This window comes from Mytilus californianus, unplaced genomic scaffold (assembly GCF_021869535.1).
Source record: "Mytilus californianus isolate M0D057914Y unplaced genomic scaffold, xbMytCali1.0.p SCAF_7, whole genome shotgun sequence".
Lineage (NCBI taxonomy): Eukaryota > Metazoa > Mollusca > Bivalvia > Mytilida > Mytilidae > Mytilus > Mytilus californianus.
In genome coordinates, this window is record NW_026262723.1 from 73,764,228 (window position 1) to 73,781,194 (window position 16,967).

A 16,967-nucleotide genomic window follows, 5' to 3' on the forward strand; every position below is an offset into this window, starting at 1 on the left:
AACTTCAGGTTCAGTGTTCAAGCAGAATTAGTTTGGCCTAACCAAGGCAACAAAATTGTATGGACTACATGTTCACTGAACTAAACATGGAATGCTATATATCAGTTTAATGTTAAGTGTTTATAGAGGCCTGTTGACTACCATAACATTTGCTTACATTTACATGTATATGGCTTGTGCTTAGTTGTGCCAAGTTGTGGAAAATCAGATCAGAATGGTCGGTTTTTCAGGAAATTTAGATTCAGTATCTAAATAGTGCATTTAGCATATCAAAACTGTGTTAGGCAACAATTTTGCTGTATAAAGAAAACATTTTTGGGGGGTTTTACGTCGTATACGGTATAAAGATTTATATCATAGAAGTAAAGGGATATATCCCCGGAGAAGGATTAAATTTTCAACCATAAATAGTAATTATGAGCTAAATATGTCAATGATCGGCTTCGTGGAACAACAGTTTTATTTGTGATGATGAAAACAAAGTCAGATGGACTAACAAGAATAAAGAATCGAGGGGATTTATGTTTGAAGTTAACTTGCTGTAGCGCACCTTGGGAAATTTGTGTGAAAAGGAGGAAGCGGAAGTCAAATGTTAAGAGCCGGAATGGTTGCGGACTGAATATGGCTTCATTGATTGAAACTTATGAACAACAATATGCCACATTAACAGCAGAAATAACACATAATATTAACAATATTTCAAGTACAAGAGGAGGTATGTAAGAAAGAAAAAACAGCAGCCTTAATTCCTTTCAATGTAGTTGATTTTTCATTAACAGTCCTCAAAATACACACCTGTGCCTGAGACTACTTAGTCTACTATAAGTGTCATAAGTACATGTATAACAGTAACACACCGACCGTTCGAGGGCTGTATAGCCAGTCAAGGTCGTTAAAAACTTCCATCATCATAACAGTAACACTGTAAATCTCATCCTGTGCCAGATTATACATGACCGCTAAATTCTTTTCAATTGAAACACTGACCGCCATTCTTCTATTAAGCATGGAATAGGAAGAGTAGCTGATTATAAGACCCCTCTTTTCGTCTGAAACACCTTGTCCAATACTCGTAACCAGCCCAGTTAACTTGGACCAGCTAATAGGTCAGACAGTCATGTGACAGTCTATAATGTCAGCACAGCCAAATAAATAAAAAAAAGTATAGACTATTTGAATGATAACGATTAAACGTTATTTGCAAAAAAAAATTATTATTTCTGCTTATCTTTATTTATTTATTACAAAACTTATTTAGATGCCAAAAAATCAAGTTTTATATTTTTATATCATTGCATATTTATTTTGTTTTTTACCTCAAATCTGTTTAAAAGTCAACTTGGATTGTCTTTAATACGAACTTTTATATACAGTTTTAACATACATGAAGAGTTTGTGCTATTTAAATGGTACGAAAAAAATGGTAAAACAATGGTATTTAAAAGGATTTCATTTTGGTAAGGGATATATTTTAAATGAAATCTTTATTTAATAATTCATTAAAACATGTTACAATGTAAACAAACTTAACTTATTCGTTAATTGAATTCATTATTTATTATATATTTGTTTATTATAACCTCATTACATTTTACCTAAATACATAATTGAATAAGATTAAATCAACAATAGATTATGTAAATTTAATTATTCCAAACTTCAACAATATAAAGATACAACATGTCTACACAAAATGTCAAGCTCTAAATTGTTTTTATAGACGGTCTGACTCAGACTGAGTTGCCTTTTTCCTATACACTCATTTATATAGTCAAAACTCTCGTTTAATATTTTGTCTGAGTTGGCATTATTGACATTGAGTTGACTTTATAGACTGTCCGAGCTTACTTATTGACAGTCTGAGTTGTCTCCTTAGACAGTCTGAGTTGTCTTTTTCATAGACGATCCAATTGTCTTCAGGCCAAGTTGTCCTGCACCTGACTAAAGATGTATGTGGACTGAGATTACCATCTCAGATGTGGATTAATATCTCTTAAGGCTTACATATACATGATATATATATATAGCAGACGAACAGTAGTTCTTATGATCATTTTGATATTTTGTTGCATTATGGTTGCAAATACAAAAGACTATAAAAGCAACGGTTCCACAGCTACTATGTATTGATATATAAGTGTAAAATTGATATTTTTTATTGAATTAGCTGTGGAACCAAAACTTCAATGAGTCCTTAGGATATTTTTTGGTTGTGGATGAAGCACACTAAAAATTATCACAAGGACCATAAGAGCTACAGTTTCCCAGCTACATGTAAGATCAGCTATATAAATTTTGACATGTTAATAACATTGTAGTGTCACACACCTGACATTTCTTCACTTAAGTGTCTATCGTCCTGTTTGTAATCAATAATATAAACATAAATTTTTAAAAGATTAAAAGAATTTTTACTGCATTTTCAATTTTAGGGTCCAAATAATGGCTTTTATCATGCATCTTCAATGCACTATGAAAAAAAAGTCATTTCAATGAAATTATTTGTATAAGGAGTTTATTAACTGCAATTGAATCCCTATAGTCACTGGCTGGTTATAAATTTCAGCCATCTTCTCGAGTTGTAATAGTGAGTACACACAGTCAGCTTCTTAACATTCTTTAGATCCTACCCATGCTGGTGTCAAGCAATTTGCTTATAATATATTATTTGATAGTGATTGATTTTTGTTTTTTTAACATCCAGTGGCAACTATTTCATGCATGGATATTATTTTATACACAAGTTATGCACATTTACTAAATGATGTATATGTGTGCTAGCTAGTCCATACTTTTAAAATAACCATTTAAACAAGAATACACATGTGTTGCAAAAAAGCATGCCTGGCATGTATATGAATGTACAAAACATATTTGTTTTACTTACAATTTTAGACAAAGGGATATATCTCAATTCCAAATATTGCCTCCAAATATGTATCTTTGTTTAAAACATCTTTTTTAAAGTTTACACTGCAAAATAAAGACAATTTTTTACCCCTAAGTGCACACTAGCACTTTGAATTCAATGGCCCAAAAAAGTTACCTTACCATGCCTTTTCCTTTTAGTGTTTATGCTTATAAACTTGAACAATGTAATAGATCAAAACTGTATGCATCAAAAATGAACAGCAATACAAAAATTCTTAATAGGACTGAAACAGTCAAACATGTCAAAAGTCAGACATCTCATTCTGAATGGAGTTTTTGTCCTGAAATGACCTTTTTTACCAAATCTCATGTTATGTTTAAATTATTATCTTGAAAACTTTAACTGTTTGATTTAAAGTACTCATCTCCAATTAATGCAGTTCATACAAAATTTTGAGTCAATTGATTTTGTTTCATCAAATCCAACTGTTCAACTAGTGAGAAAGTTTACCAAACTGTTGTAGAGGCATTTATGTTAGTATTGCACAGTGAAAAAAAAACATACTAACAATAAATATTAATCCTATTTTATTTCAATTCCAATTGAGGTTTAGTATAGTGCTGCTTACAATTTATATACATATTTATTATTACAAATCACTTGAAAATTAAGTAATTTTTGAATTGTAAAAAAAATGTAAAAATGTTTATAAATCATGATCATGATGATAGCATATCATCTGTATATTAAACTGTCAAGAAAAAGAAAATATTATACATTTATTTCCCGTGCCGGAGGGAGATATGAAGATTTGTTCACCCAAGAATATTCATATTTCACGAGGGCTCTGCCCGAGGGCAATATGATTTTTCGAGGGTGAGCAAATCTTCATATCTCCCAAGGCAAAGGGAAATGAATGTTTTATTCCACTGCCTATGCTTTGTTTACTATCAATACATTAAATGTTATTTTGCATACATTTTTTTCCTTATCCGCTTGTTTTTGTAAGTCAAACTAAACACGACATACCCATTGATAAACAGTAAGGATCAAAATTTAATTATAAGTCTTTTTGTTTAATCGTCTGAAATAAATTTGAACATGATAATGATTTTTGCTATCGCTATTTTAAGAAGAATAAGAAGTTCAAAACGTTATGTACATTAACCGCGCGTAACGTCGCACAAAGTAATCACGACATTTCAGAGGGGAATATGATCCTCAGAATGGAATATGAAGATTTGTTCAATGACACGTGGGGTAGTCTCAACCAATCAAATATTGATTAAACTATCAATATGTTTAAAAAGTGGAATAATTAGAAGAGCTATATTAAGAAATTGTAATAGCAGTGGCAGATCCAGAAATTTTCATAAGTGGGGGCCCACTGACTGACTAAGAGGGGGCCCGCTCCGGTCATGCTTCAGTGATTCCCTCTATATAATCAACCAAATTTTTCCCAGAAAAGGGGGTGGGGGTGGGCCCTGGCCCCCCCTAAATTTGCCTCTGAATAGGACATTTGGCAATTACCTTACTTTTCAAATGACTTATGACAATTATAATGTACAGAAATTATAAGCAAAACCTACTAAACATCAAGTGGAATTTTGTCAGTATGCTGTTTGTCCCGTTTATGCACTACTAACATTGATGGCTTGACTGGTTCTTCCACAGCAATTGGTAAAATTTTTGACATCAGTATCTTGTGCTTGTGGGTTTAATTGAATAAAATGTATATATATATATATATCCCTTTCAATAGTTGAAAAGAGAGCTTCAAACAACTGTTTTGTCGTTGAATAAGACATTTGTAAACATGGTAAATAGATGATTTATTGTTATGCTGAAATGCTTAGTTTTTGTTATCGACAACAATTGGACTTACTTACAGTACTGACAGAGCTTTGATTAATACCTTGTTAAAATGTCACAAAAATAACAATTTTTGTAAAGATTTCAGCCATCTGCAGGGTTACGGTACTGTGCTTATATTTAGCATACAGTAATCTGAAGTTACAAATCTTATATATTTGATGTTTTTGTTTTGATTTAGACCCAATTATATAATTACACCATGAAAATATACGTATTGCACAAATGGTTCAGTCCATGTTTGCTATAAGGAGAATCTTCCAAGAATAATTCTGATGAAATGTTAAATAGAAGTTGCCAAACAAATCCAACAGAGCAAAGTGATAGGTTTGATTGAAGTCAGTTTGAATCACTTACAGATTAAATTGAAACCATAGAAATGCTTAGTAACTTTTGTTTTGACTTTGCTATGCAGGAAGCACAGATATGTATGAAGATAGTTTTATTTTTGTGAAATTTTAAGAGTGTTTGTGAAATTTTAGGAGAAATCAGCAATAAAATAAATTTCTTTTTTATTTACAGCTGAAAAGCAGAAATATGTCAGACAGGTGGAAAAATTGTTCGATGAAGCAAAGGAATTGGTTGGTATTATTAGGGTCTTCTTATACTTTAGGAGGCTATGACCCAGAACTATATGTATACTATTACCACCAAGAACAAATAATAACATGCAACCTAATTCTTGCCAAGACCTTTAATGATATTAAGGTTCCCAAAACATAACCTAAACTGATTTAAACACTGAACTATTTGGCCCTTCACGAAAATAAAAAATGTATTTAATCAAAGGTAAAAGGGTTGTTAAACACCTGCAAACAAATTTTCGATTAGGGTATTCAAGAATCTTTCTGTCTGTCTGTCCGTCTGTGCAAAATGTTTCCAATTTATTTCTTGAAGGATATTAATGATACTTGGTCTTATTGTTGCCCAACACCAGAGAGTGTGTTGTGAATATCGTTAGAATCTCTGTCTGCAAGGGCAAGGTCACAAACTTACCCAGTAGTTTAACTTAACATCCACAATGACCATATTCAAATATGCATAGTTGTGTCTGACTTTGAAATTTAGAATGCATCGAAGGATATTTATTATACTTAGTATTATTGTTGCCCCTAACCAGAGGTGGTGTTGGGCATAATGTTAGAATGTTTGTCTGCAAGGTCAAGGCATGAATAAAGTTTTAAATATAGTCTCACACAGAACTTTTGAATGCCTTGAAAGATATTATGATGCTTGACATTATTGTTGCCACCATACAGTGTGTTGTGAATAAGGTTAGAATGTTTGTCTGCAAGGTCAAGGTCAATATTACACTTCATTATAAAGATGAATAGAAAGGGAATGGAGTATTAATATTTTTAGTTTTGCTTGCTGTATCTCTAGTTGAATTGACAGTAAATATGGATAATAGGAGTTGTGGGGTAAATGTCAATAAGACAGTTATATCAGTAACATAGAGGAATAAAACTGGTTGCCAGAAGTCAGTTAGCAATTTACAAAAGCCCATTTCTTACAGCAACCTCTAAATAGCCCTAAGTCTAGAGAAGTGGGAAACATTGATAGGGTGATTGTGTATTTAATATCAACTCCAAATTCTCTAAAAAGACAATGACACCACCAGATTATTGACAGGCACAAATCATGAACATGAGTAAAAATACTTTTGTGTACTTAACTGAACTCAACTGTACCCATATCTAGCTTGATCAATGAAAGAAATTATATACAGTTAAAAACACACAATGGAAAAAGTTATGTGATAGAAATTCTGTTAAAATGTATAGGTATAATTTTTTGGAACTGAAAAAAGTAAATAATGTACTTCCAGCGTGAAAAGTTGGCTGGAAATATTGTATTTGTGCTTATCTTTTCAACGGAAAGTTTGAATTTTCCTACTAATTAATACTCCCATTCCTGATTATATTTCAGTTGGAGCAAATGGACCTGGAAGTGAAAGACTTAACAACAGATAGACAAAAATATAAAACTAGAGTAAAAAGTTACCAGGTGGAACTTACCAAGCTAGAAACTGATGTGGTATGTACCTAGTATGAACCAACCATTTCTGCTTTACATAGTAGGTCATTAAGTTGCAGGCACTTAGCCAGGAAGTCTTTGCAGGGGGTTATTTAGGGACATGACTTGAACTTCAATCTTAATCTCAACTTTAAAAGCCTTTACTAATATTATTTTATTTTCATATGGTAGGGGGTTTTAGATCGTGCCCCCAGAAGCTACCCCGGTTACATGTGTGAGTATAGTTGCAAAATCAACAACATTTCAACATCTTTCTTATATTTACTATTGTACAACATCCTATTTTGGTGAGAACTTTTTTAGGCAATTTATCTTTTTTAAAATTTTGAACTTGATAATCATGATATTCCTGTAAATAGCATTTGAATTTAGTTTGATTTTGAGTTTCAAGTTTTCACAGGCGTCAGACTCATAAATATATAGATAGTTTTGTTTGATTTAGTTTATAGCATTTAAACTTTTTATCAAAATTGATTCCAAGTTAGTTGTTTAGTAGTTACACTTTCCACTTGTATAAAAACATTATTTTTATTATTTTTCCAGAGAAGAGCAAAGTTAGGTATAGATAGCAGTAGAGATGAATTATTAGGTGATGATACACATGACTCAGAGGATCAGGTTTGTTCATTTAAATACATTGTTTATTTTTGTCTTAAAGTTGTACCAGTAGTTTAATATTGTAATGTATCTGTATCTTTTTTACATTTCAGTTTTTATTGAAGATTGGCATTAGATTTTGATAGTTACATTTCCTATATTATGTGCAATTTGAAGTAGCTTTACAAAATTTCATTTTCTTGGGCCAATGCCTCATGTCCCTTATGAGATTTCCTTGTTTAAATGCAATTTAATTTTCATCTTTCCAGAGAAGAAGATTGCTAGATAACACAGAGATGTTAGACAGAGCTACAAGAAGAATAGAACATGGATATAAAGTTACTCTAGAAACAGGTTGGTTTTAATCAGTATTATTACCTATATGAGTAGAAGGATCGACCTAAATCATATGGAAGAACCCATGGTACAAGTATATCAATCAATATTGTCTAGATTATGCTATAAACCAAATTATCAGTTCATTGTTCCTGTTGGTGGCTGGTAGATGTTTATGAAAGCATGTATGATTTACTCTTTTATGTACTTATTACAAAAACTAAAAAAATTCAGTGAAATAGTTTAGGTGACTGAATACTAATTTTCACGAACATTCTATGAACAATAGTAAACATTGCAACTGTCTAGTTGAAAACCTCAATAAAAGAGCTTTCCTTTGACATATTGGATATTTCCTTGTATTTCATGAATTTCATGAATTTGATGAATTTTCATTAATTCTCTTTAACAGTTTTGTTGGATAAATGTATGTGGATACATATAATCATGTTACACACTGTGATAATGGCTCTAGTTGTTTTAGTGGTTTAATATGCATTTTATGAAAATAAGACCAAATATATATTGACTAATATGTTCTACATATTATCCTTGGAATCTGAACTATTTCATGAGCTAGTTTGTTGCTAAGATATTACACACCTATCACAATTATATAAATAATCAGAGAGGGCAGGAATGGACACCAAAGCAATGATAGGAGGGGGACTTGTAAAAAGTCTATACATAAATCATATATATAGCTCCATAAACCCACCTCTGATAATCCAAGAATATGTACAGTTATTATAGTCTGAAGGAATAACAAAAATCAAGATCAAGACAATGCTTAAATAAATTATTTCTGACAGTAAGAGATTTTGTAATGGGGATTGACAATATCTTTTAGAACAAATTGGTGCACAGGTTATAGAAGATCTTTCAAATCAGAGAGAAAGTATACAGAGGTCAAGGAGTAGGGTAAGAATATTGATACTTGGCATATAATTAGGATACATTTTAAATGCATTGGACTGTTTTAAAAACCCATCAAATTATTTCCATTAATATGATAAGAATTTTTGTATAATCGCACATTGAAATGAAATGTTTGCATTATGATAATGATTGTGAAAGGCGTTTAAAGATTTTAGTTTTAAATTAAAAAAAGTTGAAAGTCTGACATTTATGATGTTGTATAATACCAATGATGATTATTGTTGAATATTGAAAGATAATGTAAATGGTATTCAAAAAGGTGGATAAGCTCTTCATATTTTAGAAGTTGATGGAGTTTAGTTACTTGTCTGATTGTTCATCATCAATTACTCTGCATTTATCAACAGTGGATTTCAGTGAAAATTTCATGAGATTTATTATTTTTTATCAGAACTGTTTTTACTTCTTCAATAACAAGCCAGAAAATCTACACTTCTACTGATATTAGAATTAATTAGATTCTATAATTTATTAAGGAGCAGGGGTTTAAAGTTAATGACATGCGGCAGATGCCTGTCCATCAGTCAGTCTGTCAGTCATTTTATTTTTTGGAATTTACTCATTTACTAAATATTATATTGCAAGGTAACTTGGATATATGGTCACATATAATGAGAGAAAGATCCCTATTGAGTTTTAGGTCACTTCATCCATTGTCAGAGTCATAGTTTATTAGTTACTAAAAATAGACCGAAATTTTCTGAGTTACGTGGTTTCTGGATGCTTAATCAAATACTATGTATAGGATTGCAACCTTTCTAGGATACATGAAATTATCAGAGAATACTTGTGTGACATTATATCATAGTGCATTATATTGTGTTGGCAACTCCCCATTCATCAGATTAAATTATTAGTTTTTGAACTGAAGTGAATGATATGGAAAAAAATGTATTTCAAAATATAATAACTACATTGTATATTTCTTCTTCTTTCAGTTAGGTGAGATGAATGCAAATTTAGGGAAAAGTTCACGACTTCTCTCAGGCATGATGAAAAGGTTAGTCATCACATAAATAGATCACATGTTATCAGAAAATAATTTCAGCAGAATGATTATGTGTTATATTATAGAAATTATAACTACATATAATACAGGGGTTCTTGAATTGTAAGTGCTTAGAAAAAAATTCATACAAAGAATAAGCACACTATTTTTTTATCTTCAATAAAAAAAATATATTAGAAAAACATTTGAAGAAAATGCCAAAAGACGAGAATTACTGTAAATTCAGAAATTATTTTGAGGTTATTAATGCAAATTTTCTTCTTGATAATTATGTAAATCAGTATATTTTCAGACCAGTTTTTATTCACAATCTTTGAGTAAGAAGAAGCAGGATAATATAGGTTTATGAATAATTTTTTATACGACAGTAAAAAAAATTGCGGTCGTATATTGGTATGACATTGGCGTCGTCGTTGTCCGAAGACACATTGGTTTTCGCACAATAACTTTAGTTTAAGTAAATGGATCTCTATGAAATTTTACAATAAGGTTCAATACCACAAAAGGACGGTTGGGATTGATTTTGGGGGTTATGGTACCAACAGTTAAGGAATGAGGGGCCAAAAATAAGCATTTTTGTAACTTCCAGACAATAACTTGTGTTTAAGTGTATGGATCTCTCTGAAATTATACCACAAGTTTCCATACCACAAAGGGATGGTTAGGATTTTCATTGGGGGATTATGGCTCAAACCGTTTAGGAATTAGGGGCAAAAAAGGGGGAAAAAACAAGGGTTTCCTCGTTAATGGACAATTTGAAAGCAGCGTAAGGGAGGTAATCCAAAAACAAAATTGTACAATGTTGTACAATGTTGGATTACCTCCCTTACACTGCTTGTAAATTATCTATTTAAGACTTTTATGATGTATTTAAATTGGTTATTATGGTTGCAAACTCCATTGGAAATTTGAATTGAGATTATGACCATATCTTGAGGGAAAGAATTTTTTTTTTGGAAAAAGGAGGGGGGAGGGGGGGGGGTGGGGGGGGGGGGGGGGGGGGTGGGGGCAATACGCAACAGCATAGTGTATTTCACTAAAGCAAAAAAAAAAAGGGTGTTAATTTTTTTTTTGGGGGGGGTGGGGGGGGGGGGGGGGGGGGTGAATTCGCAACAGCATAGTGTATTGCACAAAAGCAAAAAATTGAATATAAATTCAAATCATATAACCAATTCTAAGTTCTTTGACTACAGTTATTCGGTGTCAGAAACCTATTATGTGTCAAATATTTAATTACAATCCAAATTCAGACCTGTATCAAGCTTGAATATTGTGTCCATTTTCGCCCCAACTGTTCAGGTTTGGACCTCTGCGATCGTATCCAGCTGTGCTCAGCAAAGCATTTTATTATTAGTTATTCACAAATAAGTTCAGTAAAAAGAAAAATATTTTCAGGGTTCACTTTCTGTTTACCAAGCTTACAGTAAAAATTAAACACACACAATAAAATCCAAATATATACAGTTCAAAATATCTATTATTTTATAATAATTCAAAATCAGTTTATTTTCTTGTTTGTTCATAATTAACCAAATGACATTTTTTTTGTAGAATTATACAGAACAGAATTCTATTGATTGGTATCGGTTTGATATTATTAATTGTCATAGTGGTAGCAATATATTTTATGGTGCGAGAGAATTCCTGACAGGAGCAAGTTTAGACCTTTATATACCGGTAATCAAATATTCAAGATGAAACATTGAAAGTCACAACAACTTTGTTCAAAACATATTGATGGGGAAACTTAATTTGGTACATGTAATAGTGAATTGATATTGAGGCTTGAACCATTCGATTAGATGTAATTTTACTGTTAATTCATTTAGTTTCGAGGGTACCACTTTTGGTTGATTGTGGAAAAGTTGCATTCTAGTGGATATTAGATTTCATGGTTTTGCCAAAGTCTGCATACATAATATTTGTAAATCGTTGTTCACTAAAATTTGTGGTTTCCCTGAACCCACAAAATCCACGAAAATTGGTATCCAACGAATAATAATGAATCCACAGTATTACATGTCATTGGGTGGGTAGTAGTAGGATAAGACAAACTTAGTACATGGAATGGATTCATCAGAGTTCAAATTGACTTCAGGTACAATGAAGCAATACCATTAGATTTACTTTTAACCGATTGTTACACTTTTTTCCATTGATGAAATATGCCTTTTCTTTAAAAGTAATTTTCAGATAGACATAGGTCATAGGTGTAGCCTTTTTATCCTATATTTATTTCAGAGTTAATGTCTGAAAAAAAACTCTTGAGTCTTTACTATGCTTCACTTCTTCATAAAATCAGTCATTCAATCAATCAAAACAGTGTATTAAAAAAGCCTTAACTTCTGATATTTTTTCACTGTAAAGAAAGTAAGAAGGTTTTGAAACTCATATTCAAGGGTCTGGTTGGGGGTCCTTCATTTCTGTATCCTTTAAAGTTTTTGGTCTTTTTTTTGGTATTCTTTATACTTTTTGCCCATCATTCTCTATTCTTTATATTTTAGCACCACGTTATTCTCTATTCTTTATTTTTTGCCCATCATTCTCTATTCTTTATATTTTAGCACCACGTTATTCTCTATTCTTTATTTTTTGCCCTATTTTTTCTATTTCTTATTTTTTTGGCCATTTGTTCTGCACATTTTGCCCATTTTTCTCAATCTGAAACCCTATCCAGACCCTTATATTCAGTTCAGGGACACATGTTTCCAGAGATGAAGGCTCTAATTGTCAATAGAAAATCTTTGATGGTCCACACTTACATATATGTCCCAATTCCCAAGTCCCAACATTGAGTCATCAGTTTAACACATATTTGTTATAAATGGAATTCAGAATTGTATGTTAATATAAACTAGTCAACAGCAGCTATTCATTAAATGTACACATTGTTATGACCAATTTAAAAAGATGTGTGAAATTTACAAACAATTGTATTTTAAGGTCAAACCATCAAACTTTGTAACATGTACTATAATTAATGCAATATAATTACAGGTCACAAATATGTATTATTGATACTTTTTACATGTGTATATTGTGATTTTAGTTTTATTATAGTAGCATAGAATAGATGATTCATTTGTGATCAAGTTGAATGTCAGAATAGGAAGTCAATTATTGTTTCCAGTTTTGTTTTTACAATTTTGTTTCCTTTTCCTCTTGTCAGAACTACATTCTGTAATTTCAGAGAGCTGAACCAATATCTGTATTGAGTTATATTATTTAGATATCTATATAATCCTTGTCATGAGTCCAAATTTCGTTATTTTATTGGCACAAACCTACACATTACAATTCAAAAGATTCTTACTGGCTTAAGGGCATTGGATACAGTTACAGAGGAGGTAATTTAATATGTTGCTTATATAAAATGTCAAACTGTGACATGTTGGGAAAAGATGCATTTTTTAACTGATTTTTATACGACCGCAAACATATATTGGTATCACGACGTCGTCTGTGTCTTCCGAAGACATTTGGTTTCTGGACAATAACTTTAGTTTAAGTGTATGGACCTCTATGAAATTTCACCAAAAGGTTCAATACTACAGAAGAAAGGTTGGGATTGTTTTTGGGGGTGATGGTCCTAACCATTTAGGAAAAAGGGGCCAAAACCAGCATTTTTCTAGTTTCAGGACAATAACTTGTGTATAAGTATTTTGATTGCTCTGAAATTGTACCACAAGGTTCAATACCACAAGTAGAAGGTTGGTATTAATTTTGGGGGTAATTGCCCAAACCGTTCAGGAATTAGGGGCAATTTTTTTTCCTCAAAAGAAAATTCTCTTCAAATATTATTGTTTTTGGAAGGGGGGTAAAAAAAAAAAAAATTTTTTTGGGGGGGGGTCAATTTATGTTTCCTCAAGATTAAAGAAATTGTCAATTTTCCAAAGAAAAAAATTGGGGGTCACAATTTATTTTGCTAATTCTTTGTATATAGTCTGAAAACAGATTTACTAAGTATTGCGCAACAGCACAGTGTATTGCACAACAGCAAGAAATCTTCAATTGAATATAAATTCAAATCATACAACCAATTTCAAGTTCTTTGACACATTTATTCTGTGTCAGAAACCTGTAATGTGTCAAATATTTAATTACAATCCAAATTCAGACCTGTATCAAGCTTGAATATTGTGTCCATTTTTGCCCCAACTGTTCAGGGTTGGACCTCTGCGGTTGTATCCAGCTGCGCTCAGCAAAGCAGTTTATTATCATTAGCTTTAAAACAAGTACATGGACACCTCCTTTTCAAAGTGACATTTGGCTTAGTTATTTTTTAAGACTGTGCCAATTTTTATGAAAAAATCACTAATGTATTTTCTTCAGATTAGATAAATATACAGCAAATAAGATGGCTTTTTTTCTAAAATTATGATCATTAGATAAAATTGAATTATTTCCAAAGAATATTACACAAATTTAGATCATACTTATGTGAAGAAGATATTCCAAATGTTTTTACAAAAAAAACACGTTTTTATCTTTTTAAACAAAAACAAAAAAATATGCCTGTCCAATGGATAGAGATGTTCAAGAATCTGAAATTTTGAGTAAATGTCTAAAATTTTGACACCATTTGTCTCGAAAAGTAGCACATGAAGGTATATTTTTTATTTCATATTTGAATAGACTAGGTGAAAAAAAAAGCTTGTATTCAAATTTTGTTAAAAAATCATTCTTGGATCAAAACTGTATTGTATGCCCTTTTACAAAAAAATAATAATTGATCTGAATGGACACATCAACTCTGTGATGTTAATGTACATGTATTACTTACAAATGTATAGAAGAATTCATTGATAGTATGGAATTTATTGCAGTAGAAATATATGTTTATCTTTGTGAAAGTTGTTTGCCACAGATCACCATTTATGTGTATATTTTTATGTATTTATTGTTTATTCATCCTCAATTTTATGAAAAATTTTAATGTCAAATGTGATATTTTATTTGCAATGAAATGTTGTTTATTGTTGTCATGCCATATTTGAAAAAAGTTAACATTGTAATAAAAAAGAATTCAATACGGGTTTTCATCAAATATTGCCTTAAACTGTGAATATTCTTCGCATACTTTTTATATGAAAAAATTTTTTGTGGTCGTATATTGGTATGACGTTGGTGTCGTCGTCGTCGTCTTAGTCGTCGGCGTCCGGCATCGTCGTCCGAAGACACATTAGTTTTCGCACTCTAACTTTAGTTTAAGTGAATGGATCTCAATGAAATTTTACTATAAGGTTCAATACCACAAAAGGAAGGTGGGGATTGATTTTTGGTACCCACAGTTAAGGAACTAGGGGCCAAAAATAAGCATTTTTGTAATTCCAGACATAACTTGTGTGTAAGTGTATGGATCTCTCTGACATTGTACCACAAGGTTCCATATCACAATATCACAAAGGGAATGCTGGGATTGATTTTCGGTGTAATTGCCTCCAAATTTTAGGAATTAGGGGCCAAAAAGGGGAAAAATACAAGCATTTTTCTAGTTTCATGACAATAACTTGTGTGTAAGTGTATGGATCTTTCTGAAATTGTACTACAAGGTTCCATATCACAAAGGGAAAGCTGGAATTGAGTTTGGGGGTAATTGCCCAAAAAGTTTAGGAATAAGGGGCCAAAAAGGGGCCAAAAATAAGCATTTTTCTAGTTTCCAGACAATAACTTGTTTCAAGTGTATGGATCTCTCTGAAATTGTACTGCAAGGTACCATACCACAAAGGGAAAGCTGGGATTGTGTTTGGGGTGATGAATCATAAGGGGGTTCCAAAAATTGGGGGGGGGGATTTTTTTTTTCCTTTTTTTTCTTTAAAATTTTCCATTTTAAATTGGTTATTTCTGATTTATATATAAAAGCAAATAATAATGATATGGTTTGAATAGGTAAATTAAAAATTTTTAAGTTCTTAGACCACTTTCATTCTGTGTGAGAAACCTATGCTGTGTCAAATATTTAATTACAATCCAAATTCAGTGCTGTATCAAGCTTGAATGTTGTGTCCATACTTGCCCCAACTGTTCAGGGATCGACCTCTGCGGTCGTATCAAGCTGCGCCCCAGCGGAGCATTTTATTTTGGTTATTAAGTCCCCTATGTTGGAAGCTGAAGGGGATTTTAGGTTTGCACTGTGTCTCTTCATTGGTTATTTTTTCCGCACCCTTTTGTGTAATGCTGCAATGTTTTGATTAAATATAGGTATGTAATCGTATCATAAGATTCAGATTAAGTTTAAGCTTTGTTGAGCAAATATTTGCTAAAGCAGTGGCCCTATGACATACAAAATTGCTTGAATACATCAATATCACTCGCTTTAATTCAGTAATGCCTGAATTTATTGAAAAGATAATTGGTATATAGTGATATCTTGATAAGTGATAAGTTTTAAGTTGTTTCCTTCCAGTTCTGCAATATGTGGAGGTTTTTCCTATATGACAAAGAAAAATGTTCGAAAATTTTAGTTTTCTTTAAGGGATATGTTGTACTGGCAGTAGTTGATAATATTTGCATATTAATAACTAGATATTCAAATCAGAGTATTGGTTAGATGAATATTTAAAGCACTTTGATATAAATTTGATCTAGAGTGACATACAGGAATGAAAGTTATTTTATTATGGGTTGTGAGCATGGAAATCATGTATCTTTTTACTATCACTTAGTTGGTACTGCTGTTGAAAGATATCAGTTCTCAAGGTTACCGACTGCCAAACAGCAGTATTTGTGTTTATTACCACTGGTTTTGTTCTTCTGGTGAACTTGCAAAGATGACCTTGGACGGTTTTTTTTAGGTACTAATTGGTTTTCATGTGCTCAAACATTTTACATTTTAGGATCTTCAAGTGTATGGACTGAAGATTATCTGATGCAGTTCATTCTAAAAATATGTGTTGTGCAAAAATCAAAGAAATTATTTTTAGTCACCTTATTTTAAGGTTTGTTACTTATTTTAACATTATCAATGATATTTCATCACTCTGCATACAATCCTATTGCTAACAAATAACACTTACCCAGTAAACATCTTAATTTGTCGTCAATTTTGCATGACTTTAAGATTTAGTGATTTTGGTTATTACTATAAAAAGTACACCTTATGATCTATAAAAATCAATTTGTGCTACCATACTTTTATGTAATGCAAATTAATAACATTATTTTTCATGTGACTATGTTTTAGTTGTCTTATATAGAGATATTATGGGATTAAGTGCTTGCTTTCTGTAGGCTGACTTTATTGGCATGAATGTCATTATCAAAAATTCATTAATAGGGGAAGAATAGCATAGTCACTACCTGAGA

At 31.6% G+C, this 16,967-nt stretch overlaps 1 protein-coding gene across 2 annotated transcripts; it reads left to right on the forward strand.

Annotated features, from left to right (window-relative positions):
* Nucleotides 1–4: 4 nt before the first annotated feature.
* On the forward strand, nucleotides 5–14,692 carry LOC127709253 (vesicle transport through interaction with t-SNAREs homolog 1A-like). Of its 2 annotated transcripts, XM_052214680.1 has the most exons (9): nucleotides 5–715; nucleotides 2,567–2,587; nucleotides 5,267–5,325; nucleotides 6,674–6,781; nucleotides 7,325–7,399; nucleotides 7,648–7,732; nucleotides 8,565–8,635; nucleotides 9,592–9,653; nucleotides 11,214–14,692. In XM_052214680.1, exons 1-9 carry the CDS (start codon nucleotides 469–471, stop codon nucleotides 11,308–11,310), a joined length of 825 nt encoding a protein of 274 aa, XP_052070640.1. In that variant the 5' UTR covers nucleotides 5–468; the 3' UTR covers nucleotides 11,311–14,692. The 2 variants fall into 2 exon arrangements, with proteins under 2 accessions (XP_052070640.1, XP_052070642.1); XM_052214682.1 differs by lacking the exon at nucleotides 2,567–2,587 and having other exon boundaries at nucleotides 8–715.
* Nucleotides 14,693–16,967: the final 2,275 nt, after the last annotated feature.